Raw genomic sequence first — 24,533 nt, 5'->3', positions numbered from 1 at the left:
TTCCATCTGATCCCACAAGGGAAAAATTGAGTAATTTTATGGCGACTGGGAGAGGTTTTCAGGCCTTTGAGGAGAAACTTGACAGTGGGGCTTCTTGCCCAGTTTGGGGTGACCAGGTTGTCGAGTTTGGGCCCTGGAGCCAGCAGGACCTTGGGGGGTTTCAGACCAAGCAGTGGTTAGTCCCCAGGCAGGAAGGCAGACACTAGGGCCTGACCCTGCACAAGAGGCAGGTGCAGACGGTGTGGCGTTGGCGGGGCTGAGTTAGAGGATGATCGTGGCCTGTGTGCTGAGCAGTTTATGGGCAGCGGGAGGAGAAAGGCTCTGGGAATTCAGGGTGATTACCTGGGTCTGCCGAGTAGCCACGGCCTCAAGTAGAGCTCAAGGGATTCCAACTCTGTTCTGTGGATGATGTTTCTGCCATTTTTTGAAGACGAGGCAGTTGAGGCTCAGAGAGGTGCAGTGACCTGCCTAAGGCCACACAGTGAGTGAAACGAGCTGCCAGAAATTCGAGCTCCAGGCTGTTTCTGAAATCTTTGTTACCCCACAAGAGGCGTTTTCTTTAGAGATGCATGGGATGTACCTAGAACAAAACAAACCACACTGAGTGATGAACATGTCCTCAGGACAAGTTGCTGGGTCCGGGGGAGGGGAGACACTTTTACAGAGCCCACCCCCTACCTCCTCACCCGGGCCACATTAGGAAGTAGAGGTCGCCTCTTATTGCACAACCAGCAGCTGTTACTCTCTGTGTTGACCCTGTTGGCGTTGTTTACGGGCAGCGGAGAGGGTGAGAAACCACACCAAGTCTCAGGCCTGGAGGGCTCCAGCCCCTCTGCCAGGAAACAGAGACCCCGTTTTGAGACACTCAGCGAGATGTGATGCAAAGAGCAGAAAATATCAAAACATACAGCACTTCTCCATGGCTCACAGTTTTAAGTGAGTGTATATGAATTAGTATTGTAACAGAGTAAATGGAGGTAAGGTTATTATTTATAAACTGTTAAAAAAAGCAGAGGACCTGGTGTTTTGTCCTGGCTCCTCTGCTTCCTGTCTGTGTGACCCCGGGTTGTCATTTCACTTCTTGGAATCTCAGTTTCCACTTCTGTAAAATGGGAAGATTGCACTGAAAGTCCTCTGAAATCTTTCTTGCAGTGAACTCTCTGTAATTATAAATGCTGTCAGTTTGTGTTCCATGCCAAGAGAAGCTTTATCTGTAGATTTTTTTCCGGTGACTTTGGATGAAATGTACACAGCTGGCTGATTTTTCAACAAAAACTTGGGGTGGTGGTGGGGAGTTTTAATTTACATGACAAAGGCTTGACTCAGAGCCACTTTATGGCTTTGATGGGTGTTAGAAAGCTCTTGAGAGAGTCCTGTTAGTTGTTCTGTGGGGACGAGGCTGTGTTGATGAGGTTCTTTCAACATTGCCTTCACCCCTGTGAAGAGTGGGGGCTTTGACCTCAGTGGGCAGGATGTGGGTTACAGAACATGAGGGGTCACCCTTGTACTGCAAGAGCTTTTGGAATCAGCTGGCATGGGTTGGAGACACTTCCTGTCTTGGGGTTGGGAACCTGGAGTTGAGAGCGATCTCGGCATAGGTGTATGTGGTTGGGCTGGAGGATTCGTTTGGAGAACTTATGTCATCACATCCTGGGATGGCAGCTTTATGAGCTGCGTTAGAGGGACTTGCATCGTGATCTTCAAGCCATATAGGGCTGCTGAAAGATCCATGTATTAGAACAGGTAACCGGTGGTGTTCATAGCTTGTGAGATGGAGGGCAAGAGACCAGAGTCTGGGGGTTCAGTGGGAGAGAGATGCCCTCTTTGCGTGAAGTGGAGGGTGTGGGGCCCAGAGCCAACCTCCCAGATGCCATCAGTAAGCCACCGAGTCGCATGAACTGGCAGCCAGGGCAGGAAGCGGGGTCTGGTAGCAACCAGCATCTTCTTGAGCACCCACTGAGAAATGTATCAGACCATGCTCTGGGTTCCAAGTGACAGAAACCAAACTCGAGCTGGCCTAGTTTTGAAAAGGATCATTTATTGTGAAACAGTCAGGGGTGGCTGATACGGGCCCAGACCACGCTGGCCGGGTTTTGTCTCCCACTGTTTCTTTGCCTTGCTTTCCTTGCACCTTGTTTCTCGGGGGGTCTCTCCCTGTGAGATAGAGTCAGGCTTTCAACCTTTCATGTGAATAGCCCTGTGTGATGGGAGAAGGATACCCTTTCCTGGTGACTTCAGCCAAAGTGCTCGAGAACGTCCTTATTGGCCAGTTAGGGTCACATGACTATTCTTGAGCCTTGAGAGGACTCTTACTGGCCAGTTTTGGTCACATGCTTATTCTTGAAGCAGCATCGGTTCTGGAAGACTCCATGCTTTGACACGCCAGCATGGGTGGCATGGGTGACACGCCAGCCCCTGGGGCACATGGTGGGAGGGTCAGGGGGTGCCCCCGAGGACACTGGTGCCATCCCAGAGGGGCTGGAGGCTGGGCAGGGAGGAGCCCCAAAGTTCCCTTTTGCCTGGTGAGGGTTAGGGTGGGTTAGGGTGGGAGGTCAGGGCAGACTTTCCTTTCGTTTGACCAGGGAGGCTTCTGAGGCTCTGGTGCCTGAGCTTGTATGGAGTGAGTGGCCCAGAGGGAGGGAGGCGCTGTGGGTCCGTGGCCTGTCCCAGGTGCAGCTGCCCCGTGAGTCAGTCTTTCCTTCTCTTCCTCCAGCAAACGTGTATTGAAGGCTTGTTCTTCTGAATCCCTCAGAGTGTCATTTGAATTCTTCATGCCTCTGAACTGTGCCCAGGGTTGATGCTCAGAATGTTTAACATTGGGCAGCCACCACTGTCCTTTCTGGAAGTTTCCACAGTGCTTGACGTTCATCCTTTCCTAGCTGGGGCCCGTCTGGGGGCTCTGGGTGGTGCGTGTGGCAGCCGGGGAGAGGGGCTCCGGACAGCACCTCTTTCCCAGCCTGTGTCAAGTCCTTCGGGATTTTAACTGGGCAGCCATGCTGGTGTGAAGCAGCCCAACACTTCCTGTGTGAGTGCTCTTGGGGTGGCACTGGGGAGCTGGTGCTCACTTGCCCGCCTCCCCCAGCCCTCCTCACACTCAACGTCCCCTGCCCCACTCCCACCCCCCACCCCAGGGCTTCCATGGACCACCCACAGAGGGAATGCACCATTGATTTTTGTGCAGGTCGCTGGAGAGAGGCCAGGAAGATGGCCCTGTAAATGGCAGCTTTCTCCTGCTCACCCTGCTCCCTCAGCTGGGCTGTGTGGTTATTCAGATCAAATGCCCTTTGCTGTGAGGTTCGTTGAGGCCACGACCGCCCACACTTACTCTCTTTGCACCTAAGTTTTCTTTTTTTTTCCTGTGAGCAATTCAGGTTTATAGGCTTTGGAGAGTGTGCAAATATTTGATTTAAATTCAGGAAGTCTGGAATGAGGAATAGAAAGAGTTACTTCTCGTTTATTTTTTTCCGGGGGACTCGGGGGTGGGGGGGTGGGGATGACATGATGAATCCAGCCACTTGGTCCTCCAGGGTGGTGCTCCCAAGAGGACAGGCCAGGCCCGGGGCAGTGGGCTGGGTCCGCCGGCCCAGGGTGGCCTGTGCGGAGAAGGGACACGAGAGGGTGCATAAATTGGAGGCTTCTGTGGGTCTGAAATGGAGCGTGGAGCAGATGATAAGAAGGGTAGTGCCTGCCACCTGAATAATAGCTACCAGCTGTTGGTACTTCCTGCTGCCTGGCCATGGAGCCCCGTCTTATCCCTTTGACTGATCTCAGTAAGCCTCTCCACAAACCTGAGTGGTAAATACCATCATCCCTGTTTACAGCTGAAGAAGCCAAGCCCCTAGAGGTTAAGAAATGTGTCCAGGATCACCCAGCTACTCAGTGGCAATTCGAGTATGTCAGGCTCCAAGGCTGTGCTAAAAACCAGTGCCCTGTGTACTGCCCAAGGGATGTTCATAGACTCCATGGACTGTTTGGGGGATAATTTGTTGTTTAGCAGGTAAGTCATGTCCGACTCTCTGCGACGCCATGGACTGTAGCCCCCCAGGCTCCTCTGTCCGTGGATTCTCCAGGCAAGAATTCTGGAGTGGGTTGCCATTTCCTTCTCCAGGGGAATCTTCTCGACCCAGGAGAACCCACATCTGCTGCCTTGGCAGGCGGGTTCTTTACCGCTGAGCCACCAGGGAAACCTTTGAGGATAAGTGGCATCCTATAAATCAGAGCCTGAGGCTTCTAATAAGCATTTATTCTGATGGTCAGAGGCTGCATACTGACTTGTAAGAGGGAGGAGAAAAAGTGTGGGTGAGGGTGGACACAGAGGCAGTGAACCCCAACCTGGGGCATCAGGGAGGGAATGAACCCAGGCACCCAGAGTTCCTGTCCCAGCCCTGCCCCAGCACCATGGGGCCTTGGGTGAGTCATACTGTCTCTAGCTTCTGGTTTCCTTTTCAGTGAAATGAGAGTAACAACCACAATAATAGCATCTGTCGTGGGCTTCCTCAGTGCTGGGTGCAGCCATGGGACACCAGGACGGAGAGGTGTACAGATTAGGGCTTCTGCTTGGGGTGCTTGGGGATAGTGGGGAAGGAGGACCCTCCCCACCGAGGCCGCACACGAGACATGGGACAGCTCGGGCCTGGTGAGCCGGAAGGGTCTCTGCCAGCTGGGGCAGGAGGGAGGCAAGCAACTTGTGGCCTAGCTGTGGTGTCAGGGTCCCCCGACCATCTGACTGTTGTCCCTGCAGCCAGAGGGAGGGACTTGTTAACAAGGGGACTTCTCTCCCCGGCCCTAGTTCTGCCTCGTGCTCATGTGTGCTCAGTCACGTCCGACTCGTTGCAACCCCATGGTCTGTAGCCCACCAGGCTCCTCTGTCCATGGGCTCCTCCAAACAAGAATACTGGAGTGGGTTGCCATTTCCTTCTCCAAGGGATCTTGCCGACCCAGGGATCGAACCCATGTCTACTGCTTGGCAGGCAGATTCTTTACCACCGAACCACCTGGGAAGCCCCCTAGCACTGCCTAGATAGTCCTCATCAGAACCACCTTCCGAAGCCCTCAGATGACAGACACCGAGTCCCAGCCATGCCACTGGGACTCACAGTCATCTGGGAGCTTTCTGCAAACACCGGTGCCCAATCTAAGGAACAGTGTTGCTAAAAAGCTCCCCAGGTGATTGTGATCCATAGCCTGCTCCTCCAGGGACCTGCGGCCTGTTCCTGCCGAGGGGGTGGATTCATTAGGGCCGGGGACAGGTTCCAGAAACCAGATACCTCCAGGGCTTCGCAGCTGCTCCTGGTTGCCAGCTCATGACTGTGTCCTGGCCCTTGGGTGAGACAATGGGGGTGGTGTTCTCCTTACATGTGCCGGATATGGGCTGCGCCCCATGTGTCCTGTGCCCCTGGGCACTAAGTGGCCGGCCCGGGGTGTGCCTGAGCCCTGTGGGGCACCTGGGCTTCCTCCGGGTGCTGCCTTCTCACTGCTATGGGCAGGGCCTGGATCCTTGCCCCTGGACTGTGTAGGGTCATCCTCAGATGGCCTGAGTCTCAGCATCTCCCAGGACCCAGTGCCCGCTGCCCCACTGGGACTCAGTGACAACCAGTCACAGGTCTGGGATCAGTCAAGCAGCACAGTTGAATCTGTGAATCTGTCAATCAGCACAGTTGAATTCTAAACCCGGCAGTTTGGAATCTGAACTTGAACCTGCCAGGGATGCTGGAAGTCTGGTCGAGTTGATGCCCTTGCACTCTTTGGGGTTCAGAATCATATTTTTCTAGCATTTTTACATAGTATTTTACATTTTTTACATTTAACATGGTTCATTGGCTTCCAGAGAAATCCTTTTGCATAAGTTCTCCCAGGAACCAACCACTTTCTGAACACTGTCTCGTAGTCAACTTGTCAGAATCACAGAGGGAGAAACAAGCTTCCCCAGGGAGTTCTGACACATTTGCGTATGACTGAGTCAGGATTCGAACCATGGTCGTTCTGACTCCAAAGCTCATTCCGTGCACAGAGGTGGACCGTAGTTCCAATTATGTAAAACCAAAGACAAACTGTTCTATATGGTGGCTACTAGCCACACGGGGCTATTTAAATAGAAATTAATAAAAATTAAATATAATTAAAAAGTCGGTTGCACCAGCCAGAGTTCAGCTGCTCCGTAGTCACCTGGGTCTGGTACTCCTGTATTGGACAGTGTAGATAAGGAACATCTCCAGCAGTGCAGAAAGTTCTATCAGTGCTGAGCTAGAGTGATCACATGGCAGAGACATGGCTCTGGGCCCGGCTTGCACAGTGGCTGAGGACGGATAGAGGCGGGGACATGGTGAGCCAGCCATCTCACTTTGTTGCATGCATGCTAAGTCGCTTCACCTGTATCCAACCCTTTGCGACCCTGTGGACTGTAGCCCACCAGGCTCCTTTGTCTGTGGGATTCTCCAGGCAAGAATATTAGAGTGGATTGCCATGCCCTCCTGCAGGGGATCTTCCCAACCCAAGGATCAAACATTCGTCTCCTCCATTGGCAGACAGGCTCTTTACCTCTAGCGCCACCTGGGAAAGCCCCATGTCACTTTGTTGGTGTCCACTAGTAGAGCGACCATCTGTCCTGGTTTGCCAAGGGATTTTCAGGGACTTGGGACTTGCTTGGTTAATGCTGGGAAATTCCCAAGAACCTGAGACATCGGTCACTTTGTTCACTGCACTGTGTCCATGTAGACCCCCTGCTTGTGCTCAGGTCCAGGACACAAGACTTGAACAAAGAGTTGCTCCAGGGTCAAGGGTGGGGGGAAGCTAGCTGATGAGGTGGCAGCATAATCTGGGAGAAGTGCTCTGAGAAAGGGGAGTACCAGGTAGGATGTCCCCAGAAGCCTTTCCCTAAAGGGCATGCGCCTGAGCTGAGAGCAGACACCTGGATGCAGTTAGTTAATCAGGTGAAGGAGTTTGGAAGTGGGTGGAAGCTCAGTAGTCAGCCCTGGGTAGTTAGGAGTCGGAAATCTTGGGAGCTGGTTCTGACTCCGCTGTGATCCTGCTGTCTTCACTGCAGGCAAGTTCCTTTCCTTCTGCATGTCAGATTCTCCCATCTATAAAACCAGGCATTTAGACCAGACACCCCCAATAACATTCTCTACCTTCAGCCATGTCATGCTTTCAAGTAAATTGTGATACGTCTTTAACGGTGGCACAGTTTGAAAAAGGTAGGATTAGGGCTGACCCACAGGGTTGTGGTTTTGCTGAGATGGTACTGAGTCTGGCTGTTCAGTCTCCAGGAAGTCTTCTCTTCCTCCTTCACCTCCTTTTTAATTTATTTTTTTAATTGAAGTATAGTTGGTTTACAATGTTGTGTTAATTTCTGCTGTACAGCAAAGTGATTATATATATCCTTTATACATATATATATTATTTTTCTATTATGGTTTATCACAGGATAGATATATACATATGTTTAATATTTGTTTGTTTATTTAGCTGTGCTGGGTCTTAGCTGTGGCACACAGGATCTTTAGCTGTGGCGTATGGAATCTAGTTCCCTGACTAGGGGCCAAACATGCACCCCTGTGCTTTCGAAGCATGGAGTCTTAGCCACTGGACGACCAGGGAGGTCCCCAAAGTGGCATATGATTGTCAAGATTAGGTGATGGGAGCTGAGAGGGCAGTGCAATTGATGAGAGCTGCAGTAGTTAATCTTAACATTGTTATCCACAACCGTTTACCTCCTATGTGCTTATTTATTTTCATTCTCTAATTTCTGATTCTAAACATTTAGGGTTGCCCCTGTGACCCTATCCTTTGCATTTCCCTGTCACCCCTGGTCAGAGTCACATTGTGTCACAGTAGCCAATTCACACACTGTCCTTGGAGCCTGAGATCCTTGAAGATGGGAACTCTGTCCTCATCTCCATATCCCTATGCCTCTGGAGTTGTCTGGCATGTGATAGTCAATCATGATATTCTTATTGAGCAAACCAAGCTATTACTTGGCTTGTGTGGTCACTTTTGACTTTGTTGTGGTTCTTAGAGCTACTATTATAAAATGCTACAGACTGGGAAACGTATAAACAGCAGCCGTATAGTCCTTACTGTTCCAGAGGCTGAAAACCTGAGATCCGGGCACCAGCGTGCTTGGGCAAGGGCTCTCCTCTCATCATGTGCTCACGTGATGGGATGAGTGAGGGAGCTCTCTGGGGTCTCACTTACAAGGGCACTAATCCCATTCATGAGGGCTCCACCATCATGACCTCTCAAAGGCCCGACATCCTAAAGCCATCACACTGGGGAGTTAGGATTCCAACATGGGAATTTGGACAGGACACGACAGAGTCACTCAGTCCTGTCCGACTCTTTGTGACCCCATGGACTGTAGCCTATCAGGCTCCTCTGTCCATGGGATTTTCCAGGCAAGAGTGCTGGAGTGGATTGCCATTTCCTTCTCCAGGGGATCTTCTGACCCAGGAATCGAACCCGGGTCTCCTGCATTGCAGCAGACGCTTTACCGTCTGAGCCACCAGGGAAGCCCGGAGGGGGGACACAAACATTCAGACCAGTAATACTTGTTATGATATGTATGATAATTATTATATGTATAGTATGCATATAAATGATGCTGAAGCTCCAATACTTTGACCATCTGATGCCAAGAGCTGACTCATCGGAAAAGTCCCTGATGATGGAAAGGTTGAGGGCAGGAGGAGAAGGGGACAACAAAGGATGAGATGGTTGGATGGCGTCACCGACTCAATGGACATGAATTTGAGCAACTCCAGGAGATAGTGGAGGACCGGGCAGCCTAGCATGCTGCAGTCCATGGGGTTGCAAAGAGTCAGACACGATTTACTGACTGAACAACAGTACATATAGAAAAGCGCACATCATGATTATTTTTGCGTGTGTACTGATTTGCAACATGAAATGGCAGATGTTTGGAGTTAGAAGGCGAAACGAAGCAAACATTGGCATGCTCAGGTGTAAGCCATGGAAGGGTCTCCTGCTAACAATGTGATCCTGGACCAAACGCAGTAGATCTTCTCTGCTTAGCCCAACAGGAGACAGATGCCGACTGGCTTAATTCATCCAAGCAGGGCAACAGGAGGTTTGGAAATGTTCTTAATAAAACTTTCTCATCTTGATTAAGAAATATATATATATATTTTTTTAAAACAGATTTTTGTTCTCTTAGTTAAAACTGAGGGGTAATGTGAACATATAGAAAAATCGCCTTCCTAATACAGGCTCAGGGAGGCAGTGGTAGGCAAAAGTTGGATTAAGAGAGCACTTTGAACTAATTGCAATGTTAGCTTTTCCAAGTGACTGTGGAAACTGCTGAGTGCTCACAAGTAGCTTTTGCCGGGGCCCCTTGAATGTGCAAGATAAGCTAGTTACCTGTGCAGTGATCCCATTTAATATTTTTTGACAAATTTATAAAAAGAATGAATGTGCTTAAAATTTTTTTTGAGTTTGTTAAATATTGCCCTGGGGAGTTTGGGATCCATATGTATATACTGCCATATTTAAAATGGATAAGCAACAAGGTCCTATTGTATAGCACAGGAACTCTGCTCAGTGTTACGTGGTGGCCTGGATGGGAGGGGAGTTTGGGAGAGAATGGATACGTGTGTATATATATGGCTGAGTCCCTTTTCTGTCCACCTGAAACTGTCACAACATTGTTAATTGGCTATTCTCCAGTATAAAAAAGAAAGCCAAAAAAATATTGCCCTGCTAATATTTTTACATTCTCACTAAGTCCTTTGAATAGTATAAATAAAACTTCAGCCTAAGTTATGCAGATTATCATGAATCCTGAATAATAATACTTATTATAAATAACATTTGTTGAATATTTAGTACATATTAGCCATTGTTCTAGGGGAAAGTTTTATTAAATAAGTGATTAAGAGTTGTTGGAAATAGTGCAGAGCTCTTGTAATTGAACAGGATTGGGGTATATGTTTATAATTTTGTTAACATATAGATATTTTTATTATTATTAACATAAGGATAGAATGAATCAAGGCTAAGAGAAAACAGCAAGTGATAAACAAGCCAATAAAATTACAAGGTGAATTCACTGAGGAGAAGGAGTAATTACTTGAATTATTATTTTTTTGTTTAATTAACATTTATTAAGTGTCTTCTGGGTAACAGGCCCTGTCAGGTACTTTTACATCCGCTGTTTTATTTAATTACAGTGCCTTCATCGCTTGCAGATAAGATTTCCCGTGGGCTTTCTTTGACTAATGAGTTAACCTAGCCCGTGGTTTGCAGTCCTGTTCGTGCTGTACAGTCACCTAGGGATCTTGGGAAAACTATAGTGCTAAGGTTTCATCCTTAGAGATTCTGTTTTAATTGTGCAGTCTGGGGACCCAGCAGTGGTATTTTTAAAGATTTTCCTCCTGCCCTGGTGAATTTTGGTTGAGCCGGAGTAAGAACCACTGTGCTAGGCCATTTGAGATGTTATTTCATTGGCACAAAAATATTGCTTTAAACTCTTCAGCGATAAGCAGCTATTGCAAGCTTTGGGAGTTTGCTGTGCCAGGTGGATACAAGTAAAACGTCTGTTTACCTTTGTCTGTTTCCTATTAAATGGGATATGGAAAGGGTCAGAATAATGATTGAATGAAGCAGGCTAGAAAATGTTACCCTCAATGTCCCGGACCCAGAATTTCCAGGTGCACTTCATTTGTCACCTGGGTTTTGCTCTGTGGTGGTTTCAGAAACATCATGCCAGTGACTTGCATAATAAGTTTGTTCGTTTGGTTTTTGTTTTTGTTTTAAGTAACTTCTACTCTAAACGGCGCGTGTGTGTTAAGTCACTTCAGTCGTGTCAGTTGTGACCCCATGGAGTGCAGCCCACTAGGCTCCTCTGTCCATGGGATTCTCCAGGCAAGAATAGTGGAGTGGGTTGCCATGCCCTCCTCCAGGGGGTCTTCCCAATCCAGGATCAAACCCACGTCTCTTATGTCTCCTGCATTGGCAGGCGGACCCTTTCCCACTAGTGCCATCTGGGTTCCTTTAAATGAAATACATACATTGGTACAGAGTATCGATCTGTGAATAAAAACTTTAATAAGAGGACACAGGAATTATAAGGAATTCTTTTGGTGGAAGGGTTATATAGGTCAAAATGGCCTCCTTAAAAATTGTGTTTGCTGTCACAGTAAAGTTAATATCAAAACATTTTTTAAAAAAGAGTGTTCAGGGAGCTCAGCTTTCCTTTAAAAATTGTTATAGCCTGAGATCACATTATAGAGAATTAAAAAGTGATCCATAATCCAAGAACATACCCAGACCCTAAAAAAGTTTTTTTAGTCATCTTCAAAAATAGGTCGATGCTTCAATGGGAGCTTTAGTCCTGCCTAGAGAATCCCAGGGGTTGTGAAAGTGTGATGTAATTGGTGGTCAGGTAAAGGGAAGATTCCATTGCTGTTGCTGCTAAGTCACTTCAGTCGTGTCTGACTCTGTGCGACCCCATAGATGGCAGCCTACCAGGCTCCCCCGTCCCTGGGATTCTCCAGGCAAGAACAGTGGAGTGGGTTGCCATTTCCTTCTCCAATGCATGAAAGTGAAAAGGGAAAGTGAAGTTGCTTAGTCAGACCTGCCAAGTATTTTCCCCTAAAATAAGCAATGTTTCTGGTAGGGGCAACTAGATAGCCTTCCGTTTAAGACCGTTGTCCCACTTAAAAAAAAAAAATTATTTAATTGGCTGTGCTGGGTCTTAGTTATGGCATATGGGATCTTCAGTAGTGGCATGCAGGATCTAGTTCCCTGATCAGGGATTGAACCCAGGCCCCCTGCATTGGGAGTTCAGAGTCTTATCCACTGGACCACCAGGAAAGTCCCTGATGTCCCCCTTTTAAAAACATTATATTGCGTTAGCTAAGAGGCCTTGGGCAAGTCATATCGTCCTTTCGGACCTGAGTTTCTTCACTGGTATCACAAGTGGTGGGGGTGTTAGTTTTCCAATGGGGCTTTGCTGAGCGTCTGCAGTGGCTTAGGGAGCCCTGGGGGAGGGGTGTTGAGCTGACACCTCTCTGGGTTTTCCACACTGGTCTCAGAGCTGCTGTCTGAGGGCAGCTCTGGGTGGGTGCTCCTTTGCAGAGACATTAAACCCATTTGTGTCTGCATGCATTTTTGAGGGCCTGGTATGAATCAGGGGTCAGTGCCAGGGGCGGGGGACAGCAGAATGGCCAAAACGAGCGTCCGCCCTCAGGTAGCTTCAAGTGTTCTGGAGGCGACAGTCTACACAGATAATTCAGCATTTCTTGAGCTAGGTCAGGGGCTGGGGGAGGAGAAGGACGTTGGGCAAATGACTGTGAGTGAGTCCTGGGTGCCCTTTTTTTTTTTTTTTTTTTTTTTAAAGAAACAAATGACAAGTAGGGGACAGCTCCCTCCTTGAGTCACTGGCTAGTCACTCCCGAAGGGAAAGGAAAGAGGAAGGACAGGGCCCACGTGGGAGGCTTGGCATTTCCCCGAGTGGACTCAGGGACGTGGCTGTGCTGGTGCAAGGGCTGTCAGGCCAAGAGGAGGATCTGGGGTCTCAGAAGACCGCAGGGTCAGCCCTTAGGACTGGGAGGGACCCTGAACGTGTTTGAATGTGTTAGTCACTCAGTCGTGTCCAACTCTTTGCCATCCCACGGACTGTAGCCCACCAGGCTCCTGTGTCCGTGGGATTTCCTGGGCACGAATACTGGATTGGGTTGCCATTTCCCTCTCCAAACCCTAGGTCAAGGTCCTGGAATTTGGTCCAAGGGTCTTGTGATTGGGGTGGCTGGGATTCTGTGAATGCTTGACCCTCCTAGTCCAGGCAAATTGCCCTGGCAAGTCCACCTGCTTGCATGTCCAGGTCGACATACATGATGTCTCTCTTCCTGCCTCTTGTGCTTGACGTTGTGAACCAGCCATCCTGCCTATGGGCCTTCCCATATGCTGCCAGTTTTGCTTGGATCCCCTCAGTTGGGCAAATTCTAACTTGTCTTTTTGTTCGCAGCTTAGATAACACCTCCTTGGGGGAAGTCTTCCTTATACCCAGCACTTTCCCTCCCCTGTGGAATTAATTAAATACCCTTTTCTGTGATTGCCCAGCACCTGTACTCATTGGAAGCACAGCATCTTAACCATTGAACTGCCAGGGAAGTCTTTATTCCACTAATCAATGAGAGCTCTTTGTGGCTGGGACAGTTTAATTACTGGAATTAATCCCATGGCCACATGCTTGGCACGTTGAAGGAGCTCATCAGATAGGTCTTGAGTGAATGAGTGTCCTCCCTTGACAGAGCAGCTGCAGAAGCTCAGCAAGGCTCAGTGACTTACCCAAAGTCACACAGCTCTGAAAGACCAAGAACGGACTGGAGCCCATGCTGTAAGTCTAAAGAGGAAAAAAGATCAGGTCCAGTTTCTAGAATCTCCCATCCAAGTACTAACCAGGCCCGACCCAGCTCAGTTTCTGAGATCAGATGAGATCAGGCGTGTGCAGAGTGGTATGGCGGTAGACCGGTTTCTAGAGTCATAGTCCAGCTTTTCTCTGTCCACAGAGAGGAAGTGAGAGAAAGTCACCCTTGTTTTGAGATGACTTTCTTTCTAGGGGAGACATACTCTCTTTCCTGGTTGTCTCTAAGTGATGGAAAGACCAGCCTCACATTCATGTTCTTGAAAAAGAGTTTTGTGAGAGCAAAATTTTTTTTTTTCTAATTTCTTTCTAATTTTCTTTCTAATTTCTAGTATGCTGCTGCTAAGTCACTTAAGTCATGTCCGACTCTGTGCGACCCCATAGACGGCAGCCCACTAGGCTCCCCCATCCCTGGGATTCTCCAGGCAAGAACACTGGAGTGGGTTGCCATTTCCTTCTCCAGTGCATGAAAGTGAAAAGTGAAAGTGAAGTCGCTCAGTCGTATCCGACTCTTAGCCACCCCATGGACTGCAGCCCACCAGGCTCCTCCATCCATGGAATTTTCCAGGCCAGAGTAGTATACTTTTTTCTAATTTCTAGGACTTTCACCCAGGACCTTAAAAAAATTGTTCCCAAATAAACAGCTTGTCTTATTTTCTGCTTTGTAAATCTGGTCAAAGAATCAGAAAGAAAGAAAATGAAATCTTTATGTAATTGGGAAACACGGTAAGCAGAGCTGAGAGGACTGTCACTGTGTTTCTGGGTGCCTGTGTGTAAGTGCATACACACAACACACACACGAGTGTGGACCTTGTGCTTACCTGTGAGGTCTTAACTTGTGAGTATGCTTTGTTGTTCAATCGGTAAGTCATGTCCGCCTCTCGTGGCCCAGTGGACTGCAGCCCGCCGGGCTCCTTTGTCCATGGGATTTCCTGAGTGGGTTGCCATGCCCTCCTTTAGGGGATCTTCACCCAGGGATTGAACCTGTGTCTCCTGCATTGGCAGGCGGGTTCTTTACACTGAGCCACCAGGGAAACTTGGTATGCCTATGTTGTTCTAAATGAAATGGCTCTTTTCTTTGGACACTGAGCAGTTTGGTGATCATTCTTGAAAAGGGAATTTTAAACCACATTCAGGCAACAGCAGAAAGGAAACCTGTACTGGTGAATGAGAGGATTGCTGGCAATGCAGCCAGAGTGGTTGACGTGATCGGCTGATAACATTCCCCCACGACAATTAGGCAGGGCCCCCAAATCTTTTGTGAATAAGGGAGGCTGGTTAAGTGGCTTCCGGTAGTCTCAGTCCCCGATGACAAGCAAAGAGAAAACACCTCAGGAAGCTAAAGATTTAATCAAAATGAAAGCCAGAAAAAAGCGTTCTCTTTCTCTTGCAGGCAATAATGAGTGTCTAGGCATTGCAGACCTTGCTCTGATCTTTACACTTGATGCTGGTGAATGGGTTCGAATGGGATATTGTTTACCTTGGGTTTTATAAAAACTCCCTTTGATTCATAAGTTTGTGTGAATCTCTTTTGTAAGAGTTTTGAGGGTGACAAGGATGGTGTAATGTACGTTTGTTTTCCGTTCTCTGTGGTGTAGATACCTAAAGCAGGAAGCAAGTCAGGGGTGGAATGACTGAGACCAGTTCAAATTCAAGTTGAGCTGAGTGTTTTTCTGAGACCGGGACTTGCTGACGTAGCCCAGAGTCCCAGCATCCTTTATCATAGAATTATGAGTCTGAAAGGATCGCCAGGCTCCACCCTCTATGTCCCTGGGACAATGCAGTCCAGCCAAACTGTACCCCTCCATCAGAGGAGTTTGATTTGGGGTTTCTCTTTGTTTGCTGTGCAACCTTCAGCAAGTTTACTTGACTTGAATATATAAAGAACTCTTACAACTTGACATCTCTGAATCTCCATTTCCTTTTTTTTTTTTTAATATCTTCATTTCTTTATTTGTCATATACCAGACTGTTGTGACTGTTAAATGAGAAAAACATTTGTGAAACATCTTCTGTAAAATATAATGGTCTGGAGAAATAATATTTGGCTTGAAATACTACTGGACAGAAATGTTATATTGGGTTGTTATTCTTGGTACAGGAAAAAAACAGTAGTGATTAGGATTTACTGGAGGCTTCTTGTGTGCTGGGGACTTGTGACTTGCCTAATCCTTGCTATATCTCTGTTTTGCAGGAGAAGAAACTGAGCCCTGGAGTTTGAGTAATTTGTTCAAGGTTACCAAGTTGGTAAGTGACAGAACCAGATTTGATTGTGGCCACCTGGCTTCAGAACTAAGAGCTTCATTTGAATTGTCTTGAGCCTCACAATAGCCCTCAAGAGCTGAGGTTCAGAGAAGTAACTTTCCCAAGTTCTCTTCACTGGTAAGGAGTTGTCTGAGTCTGTTCAGGCTGCTGTAGCAGAGTACCGTAGACGGGGTTGCATATAAACAACAGAAATTTAATTCTCACAGTTCTGGAGGTTGGCAAGTTCAAGATCAAGATGCTGGCAGATTCAGTGTCTGGTGAAGGCCCACTTCCTGTTTCTTTGTGCTATAACCTCACATGTGGAAGAGGCAAGAGAACTTTCTGAGGTCTCTTTTCTATGGGCACTAATCCCATCCATGAAGGCCCTACCCTCGTGACCTAATCACTCCCTAATACCATCATGTTGGGGGTTAGGTTCCAACATATGAATTTGGAAAGGAGATGCCAACAGTCCCTTTCAGAGTTGACTGAAAAATAATAACTATATCCAGGGGAGCTCATCAGTCCCCAAGTGTCAAAAATGGAGAGAAAGCCAAGCCAAATGGTTATATGAGCTGAAGGCACAATAACTTATGGGGCTTTTGCACCCACAAAGCAGCTGTAGAGTCTAGGGTTTAAGGTTTTGAGACCACAGTGGGCCTAGAAATGAGACTTGGGCCCAAGGTAGACATGAATTTCCAGGAGCTTTAAACATTACATGTCTTCATGAAAAAGGACTGGAAAAGCCCCACTGTCAGGAGAAACAGAGAGGAAGCTTTTTTTGAGTGGAGAGAAAGTCACCAGGAAGAAATGAAAAATCTGGTGCTATACCATATGTGGTTGTGGAATCTATATTGTTATTATCACGAGATATGAGAACTTGAGGTGAGAAATTAGTATAAAAACTGGCTACTGTCTACTGTGGGACTCTCTAGCACAACAGTAGGGATTGTGTTGTGTGTTTACACAGTCACTCCACTGGGTTATTTCAGCAACCCAGACCTGACAGACTCCCGCAGAAAGAACTCTGAAGATGAGTGCATAATTAAATCCTATGGACTGTTTAGGAAAGGAGTGACTTTGAGTTGAAAGTAAAAAAACCATCTAAAAGAGACTATAGACTGCTGTTGCTGCTGCGTCGCTTCAGTCGTGTCCAACTCTGTGCGACCCCATAGACTGCAGCCCACCAGGCTCCCCCGTCCCTGGGATTCTCCAGGCAAGAACACTGGAGTGGGTTGCCATTTCCTTCTCCAATGCAGGAAAGTGAAAAGTGAAAGGGAAGTCACTTAGTCGAGTCCGACTCTTTGCGACCCCATGGACTGCAGCCCACCTGGCTCCTCCGTCCATGGGATTTTGCAGGCAAGAGTACTGGAGTGGGTTGCCATGGCCTTCTCCGAGACTATAGACAGTATAGTTTTAAATGATTAAAAACTAAAAAGGATACAAAAATGCAATGAAAGGTGGAAAAAGAATAAGTTGATTTGAAAAGCTGCCACATAGAAGTGAAAAATAGTGATTGAAATTAAAATCCAACAAAAGCGTTAACTGACGGCCTAGATGTCGTGAAAGATACTTAGTGAACTGGAGGACCGTAATAACTACGTCTGTTTAGTCCTTAGTGTGTGCCAGCCACTGTTCTGTGTCCTGTTTTAACTCATTGAATCCTCAGAACAAACATCTACAGAAGGCGTTGTCATTATCATTTGTGCTTTACAAAGAAACGAAGGTGTCCTAGTTTAAACCACTTGCCCAAGGTCACAGAGCTGCTAATGACGGAGCTGGGATTTGACCCCTGGCTGTCTTTTAGTGTAGCCTAGAGTCTGTGTGTGCAGTTACTACACTGTAGAGTATCATTAAGAATAAGCACTAAGCAATAAAGAGATGGGAATACGGTGGAGAGGCATAGAGGAGTGGAGGAGAGGGTCTGCTTATGGCTCAGCACAGGGACTAGGGGAGAGGCAGCACGAGAAGACAGAATGATCAGCTGTCCCTTCAGATCTTCTCCACTTCTGAGGTTCCAAGAATTTGTGATCCTACTGAGAGCAGACATATTGTAAAAAGGGGCAGCAGAGCCTCAGTTTCCACTGTAGTATGCATCAATGGGCTGATGTTTGACAGAGGTCTCTGGGGGGAAAAAGAGAAGCCCTGACTAGCATTTGCCCATCTCTGTGATATCAGTACTTCCACCATGAACAATTTCAAGCTACCAACATGATGTCACTGAACACGGGCTTGGGAAGAGATGTGCACAGTCGGCTCTTTCGAACCAGCCCGAGCCAGCTCAGCACACCAGTGCTGATGTTCATTCTGTTTTAAGCTCTGATCTCCGGGTTGTGCGTCCAAGGGGCAGAATTTTCAGGCAGTAGTAGAATCATGTGTGGTATCACGGGGCCAGGAAGAGTGGGACAAGAGTGAATCTCTGCCCTGCTTTCTTCCCTTGAATTTGATAAACAAAGCATTCTATGAATGTAGTTGGACAGACTGGCATCCTTATGACCCTGTTCGTGAGAGTAAAAGTGAGTCCAAACTCTTTGAAGGCCATTCCAGCATTTTAAGTGTTTGTACCTTTTGACTCTTGCAACCGCAAGGATTTTATCTTGTAAATCCCATCTTTCCTATATATAAACACACACACACACACACACACACACACACACACGAAAGTGAAAGTGAAAGTTGTTCAGTCGAGTCCACCTCTTTGTGACCTCATACAGTCCATGGAATTCTTCAGGTCAGAATACTGGAGTGGGTAGCCTTTCCTTTCTCCAGGGGATCTTCCCAACCCAGAGATTGAACCGGGGTCTCCTGCTCTGCAGGCAGATTTTTTACCAGCTGAGCCACAAGGGAAGCCCATATATATTTAGTTTCCAAGGATTTTATCTTATAAATCCCACCTTTCCTCTAGTAACACGTCTTACCTATAGTGTGAAGATGTGTGTAATGTAAGCTCCTTGCAGCATTGTTTGAAATAGCAAGTCCCTGGAAGCAACTGAAATAAATGTATGTCAGAAAAGGATTGATGGAAGATATTAAGATATATCCTTACAGGAGAATACTGGGCCACTGTTTAAAATAATACGTCATATATACCAAAAAGGAATCAGCTACAGGATGCAATCCTTTTTTTTTTTTTAATTGTTTTTCTTTTTATAGTTGGCATATAACATGAGCTTCAGGGGTACAATATAATGATTCCATATTTGGGTATATTGCTACATGGTCACCACACGAAATTTGGTTAGTGTGCGTTGCTGTGCATAGCTACACAGTTTTTTCTTGTGATAAAAACTTTGAAGATGTACTCTTAGCAACTTTCAAATATGGAATTCTTAATTTTTTTTTTTTTAAGATTCATGGATCTATTTAATGGCTGCTGGGTCTTTGTTGCTGCGCTCTGGCTTTGTCCAGCTGTGGGGCGGCTCTCTTGTTTGCGTGCCTGGGCTTCGGTTGCGTGGCTTCTCTTGTTGCAGAGCCCGGGCTCAGGAGTTGTGACTCACAGGCTTAGTTACCTCGTGGCACGTGGAATCTTCCCGAACCAGGAATCGAACCCATGTCCCCTGCATGGGCAGGTGGATTCTTAACCATGGGACCACCCAGGAAGTCCCAGAACACAGCATTATTAACTGTAGTCACTGTGCTGTACGTTACGTTCTCGTGACTTGTCTATTTTAGAACCGGAAGTGTGTATGTTTGACTCACTTTGCCTGTATCTCCCAACCCCCAACTCGCAACCCCCAGTCTGTTCTCTGCATCTATGCCTAGGGATTTTTTTGTTGGTGGTTTTTAGATTCCACTTAAAAGTGAGATAATAACAGTGTTTTTTCTTTCTCTGACTTAATTTCACTTGGCGTCATGCCCTCAGGGTCCATCTCTGTTGTGGCAGAAGGCAGGATTTCCTTCTTTTTTTACTGCTGAGTAATAGTCCATTATATATATATAATAGATCACACTTTCTTTATCCATTCTTTCCAGGATACATTCTTAGGTTAAAAAAAGCTGTATGCAGAAAAGTGTGTGTGGTATGCTCCCTCCCGTGTTTGGGGGGGTGCGGGTAAAGAGGAGGAATTAGTGCTTATGCAAACCCACCCCACACATACAAAAGCTTGATGATTTTGCATAGACTTTGCTGGAAGCACACCAAAAAAGAAGGTGGTTGTGGGCAGTACCATTTAATTCTTGAGAAGAAGTCAAGGTGATGGTGGGTTTGGGGTGAATGAATATCTTATTGTATATCCTTTTTTTAAGCAAAAAATTTTTTAAACATAAACATTGTTGTTAAACTCATTAACAAAAAACTTCCCTTTGTGAGCTTTCAGCCTGCACCCCCTCTTAGTTTTAGAGGAAATTGGCATGGGGTTGCTGACCCCCAGCCTTTATGGAACACATGCCAAGCACCAGGCACTTCCAGGGTTGTCATACTCTATGGGTCTCTCCATTGCCTGACTCTGCCTGGACTCCAGTAGTGGCCTGGTCAGTGTGTGAAAAATAGTAATCCCATTTTCAGGAAGAAGGGCGGCTAAGTCTTTGTGGGAAGTCACGTGGCAAGCAAGAAGGGGAAGTGGAATTCACGTGGCACTTGAAGAAATCTTAAAAGTGCTTTGGGAACAGAGAGAACCCAGCTGCTTCTTAGCAATCCCCGTTATCTGGTAGGCATCCGTCCCTCCTACCGCATCCCCAGCACCTCTCTTGAGATCACGTGGACGTGTTCCATCAGTATTAATTTTTCCACTTCTAAGATTCTTTGCTCTGGAAAGTTGGAGCTGTGTTCCTGGACCAGATGAATCGCTGATGTGTTTGGAAACCACAAAGGCAAGGAGAATGTGTCCTGCGATGTCCTCCTTTTCTGACTTATCTGCACAACTCTCCTGTTGAGTTTTGCATCATCAAAGATACAAGAGACACTAGCTCTGTTCACTTAAAAAGAGCAACCTTCAGGGCCTTTCTTAGCAAATTAGATGTTCCCAGAGGTGCTTCTGTTGTCGCCCTTTTTGTTTCCCGAGATCAGTCCCATTTCTAACTCATCCTGAAATGTCTTATGGAACCAGAGGCTTACCCTTGTCCTCTCTTTTTTATCATTTGGTAGTAAATAGGTTATTCATCTTCAGCGGGCTGTCATGATGTTTTTGTGATTATATCAACAGTAGTCCAAATAGGCAGTAAAACTGGAGTGAAGACTTAAGTTCATGGACTCAAAATCAAAAAAACTGACCTGAGTATTATTTAAGAGTGTAGCATCATCTGTAACAGTGGGGTGAAATTCTTGCATGGGAGGGCTGTTTGCTGGTGGCTGTTTCTATTTTGTGGGCTCAACCAGAGAGCACCCTTCAGAGCTTGTAAGTATCATTTCCCGTCGGGAAACGTGGGCTGTTGTGGTTTTAGTTTACTGTGAGACGACTCTATGTCAACAGTGTTATCTTGACTCCTGCAACCAGTAATTCTATCTTCACTGCCTGAATGCAGGTACAGAGGAGGTTGAAATGCTATTTCTTAGCTGACGCCTGTCCTGACTCCACCTTCCTATGCTCTCCTTGCTCTACATAGTGTTTAATTAAAGCAGTTATCTTACTGGCTTTAAATAATTGTAGTTGTTTGTAGCTATCTCCACATCAGACCAAGTGCCAAGAAAGATGGTGTGGATCATCTTGCTTCATCTGTGCATAGCTGGCATGTAGCTGATGTCAGAACACTTCAAATTTCATGAGTTAGGTTTCTTTTGAGCCCCAAGTTGAACTGCCTTCCACAGAAAAGGGATTCGCTGGTTTATGTAGCTGCAAAGTGCAGGGATGGAACCGAAGGCACGGAGCCTTAGACTGTGTTGCTAAGGCTTACACAGGTTTTCCTCATCTCTCAGCGCTGCTTCTGATTTCTTTTTGGATTGTGGTGGCAAAGCATGTCAGCAGTTCTAGCAGCAGGGGAAAAAAATGCCCCTTTCCAACAGTTCAGCAGAAATCTCAGGAATGAGAGATTTCTTCTTCAGTGTCTCTGATTGGTCTTCTCTGGGTAACATGCCTGTTCCTAACCCATCACGGTGGCCAGGTGAATGCGATGCTCTGATTGGCCACCTTGGATCAAATGCCAGCCCCCGAAGAAGCTGGAGTAGGGTCTGCTCTCCCCAGAGCCCAGGAACTGAGAATGAAGGCAGGCAGATGTTCCCCGGGGAAATATGGAAACCATTTGTGAATGGGGGGTAGGCAGAAGCAAGATGTCCAATATAGTATGTTTTTAATCACTGTTTACTCAGTGAATGAATTAACAGATGAATGAGCAAACAAGTTCTGCGGCTGATTCTCTGAGCGGGTTCTATGATATCCGGAGTGGGGTTTTAACAGATGGAGCCTTTGCAGAGAGCCTTGAAATCAAGTCATGTAAGGATGACATTAAGTTAGCTGAGATATTTAACAAGAAATAGACATATGATAGCTGTTCCCAAATGTTTGAAGGGTGTTCATAGGGACAGAACATTTGCTGGCTTCCTACTTTGTGTCATGGGTGCTGGGCTGGATGCTTTAATTGCCATCGTCCTGCTTTTATTTTCCTTTTATTAGACCACCAATTTATGTTCATTATAGAAAATCCAACACTGTACACACAAAAAAAGAGAAAAATAAAAGTCCTTCCATTAACTACCTAGGACTAATTGCTATTAATATTTTGGGATATAGTCTCTCAATCTTTTCTCCCTATTAATAGATGCATTAAAAAATTCTTATTTAAAAAAATTCTAATTTAATTGTGATAGTTGTGTTTGTCAGAGAGAAATTGTGACTTAGGAAGTTGCCTGAGGTCCCAGGCTTAGGCACTAGAGTTCTGGGACCAGAATTTGGTCCACATCTGTCAGCCTCCGAAGCCCTCGCTCATTCCCTGGTCTTTGATTTACCTGCTGCATAACCAGCAGTCTGTGTACTACTAGGGTTCTACTACAGTTCTGTTCTGAGAATCTTGATTTCATCGCTCTTTGTTTATCCACAGACTCATCTTTATTCATATACTCAGGGAATATTTCATTGGGTGCTTTGTGGGTGCTGGAGGTTGCCCAGTGGATAGCTGGTTCACATTCAGGGAAGAATGAGGTCCTTTCTCTTCCCAGAGACACTGGACAAAATTTCTGAGCTCCCCTCGGATTGGATCATCTCAGGACACACCTCTGTCTCTCAACCAATCATGGTGACAGAGGAACACTGATTGGCTTAGACCATTCTGGACCCACCCCTGGAATTGCAGATGAGGTCTGAATGAATGAGGGATGCTGCTTAGCGGGAGAGAAATGGAATAGATGCTGAAGAGGCAACTGCTATCTCTAAGTGTTTAGGATCTGGCTATAGAAAGATAAGTAAGGCATTGTACCTACTTTTTAAAAGTTCACATTCTAGTGCGTTCCTGAGAGTTGGACAGTGATCAGAGGAAGGGGTATTTACATTGTTGAATGTAAAAATGCATTACATACTTTTTTCGTTCTTAGAGTGTCCTTGTCACAAAGGTGTTTCCATTTTACAGAGAGGAAACAAGTTCAGAGAGATTAAGTGGCTTGCCACAGTTGCACACCTAGGAGTGGAGCAAGGTGTTTTGAGGCTGTGGATCCCGTATTTCTTCCTCTCCCTATTGTGATAGTCATGGAGAAAATAGATCACTAACAGAGACCCTTCAAAGTTTTGCCTAATGACTCCTCCACAATAAGCAGGGCCTTGGGAGTAGTTACTGCTTTTCATTTCAGGCTTTTGTTAGAGGATCATGCCTCCTGTTTTTTTTCTTTTTAACTCTAGATGGGAGGAAAATGCCTCTCCCTGGTCCAGATAAGTAAGAGATAATTGAATGAGCTTCTGAGAAAAGCAGAACCATTGACAGCTCAGAATACATCAGGAGAGATGGTTGCATTCAGATACTTTTACGAAAATGATTTCTCTCTTTTTTTGACTTTGCTGCCTGAGGCTTCCATTTGGTTTTAAAATAGTAGAGTAACTATTATGGAATCATACACAATGCTTCCTCCCCCTGGGCCCCAAGTTAACTCGTGTGTACACAATACAGGATACATTTTTGGGTAAAGGGTTTATGGAAAGCCCAGTGTGATTCCTAAATTAAGCTGCCCAAACTAGGGCAAACAAGCTGGATTTTCTGGTTTTCTCCAGATTCTGCCAAGAATTAGCATTCAACAGAGCAAGAGATGATCTGCTGAAAATCACTTGTGTGCTGGTGGTAAGATGTCTGTATTCATACTGTTGGCTGCACCCAACCTACAGGGGCTTTGCTGCCAGATGAAAGGCCCCCCCCCCCTTTTTTGTATACATTCTTTTAAATTAATTGATTATGGATTTGGCCATGTCGGAGTCTTGATTGTGGCATGCAGGATCTTTGTTGGGTCATGCAGGATCTTTTCCATGGTTCACATGGATTCTCTAATTACGATGTGTGGGCTCAGTAGTTGAGGATCTTAGTAGTTGGGATCTTAGTTCCCTGACCAGGGATCATACCCGAGTCCCCTGCACTGCAAGGTAGATTCTTTACTACTCAAGGTCCTTGTTTTTGTTCATAGATCTCCTGATCTCATTTATTTCCATCTCTGCGGATGTAATTTCAACCTGAGAGAAATGAGCGAAAAGAGAGAAATCAACATGATGGTTGGTGATAAGCTGACCCATAAGGTTTTCAACTTAGATGCTGTATTTTTGAGATCCTGTGTCTGCTTTTCACTTCTTTTTCAGGTTATTAGTGATGATAATTCATTTATTAATACCTATTCACGTTTCTATTAATTTAGGCTATTGCATTTTGGATCTTGGGGATGGAGAGCTGAACAAAGAAATAGTTACTAGTAGCCTTGTGGTTACTAGTAGTACAGTGGCTCTCCTCCGACCAAATCTCCTCCCAATCTGTTCACACTAGTATCGTATTTTTGGTTCTGATTTACTGC

At 46.3% G+C, this 24,533-nt stretch overlaps 1 protein-coding gene across 9 annotated transcripts in view; it reads left to right on the top strand.

Moving 5' to 3' along the window:
- The window catches only part of CYRIB (CYFIP related Rac1 interactor B), a 147,819-nt gene that overhangs the window by 23,720 nt on the left and 99,566 nt on the right, over positions 1 to 24,533 (top strand). For 4 of the 9 annotated variants that reach the window (XM_025265495.2, XM_025265498.2, XM_006042867.3 and 1 more), the window contains one exon: positions 15,576 to 15,628. In XM_025265495.2, coding sequence (XP_025121280.2) covers positions 15,576 to 15,628 — 53 coding nt within the window. Of the gene's footprint in view, positions 1 to 793; positions 937 to 7,120; positions 7,194 to 15,569; positions 15,629 to 24,533 lie in introns of those variants that run through there. The other 5 variants (XM_044928829.1, XM_025265503.2, XM_025265497.2 and 2 more) reach the window with 4 other exon arrangements.

This window comes from Bubalus bubalis, chromosome 15 (assembly GCF_019923935.1).
Source record: "Bubalus bubalis isolate 160015118507 breed Murrah chromosome 15, NDDB_SH_1, whole genome shotgun sequence".
Classification (NCBI taxonomy): domain Eukaryota; kingdom Metazoa; phylum Chordata; class Mammalia; order Artiodactyla; family Bovidae; genus Bubalus; species Bubalus bubalis.
This window is presented reverse-complemented; position numbering and strand designations above follow the sequence as displayed.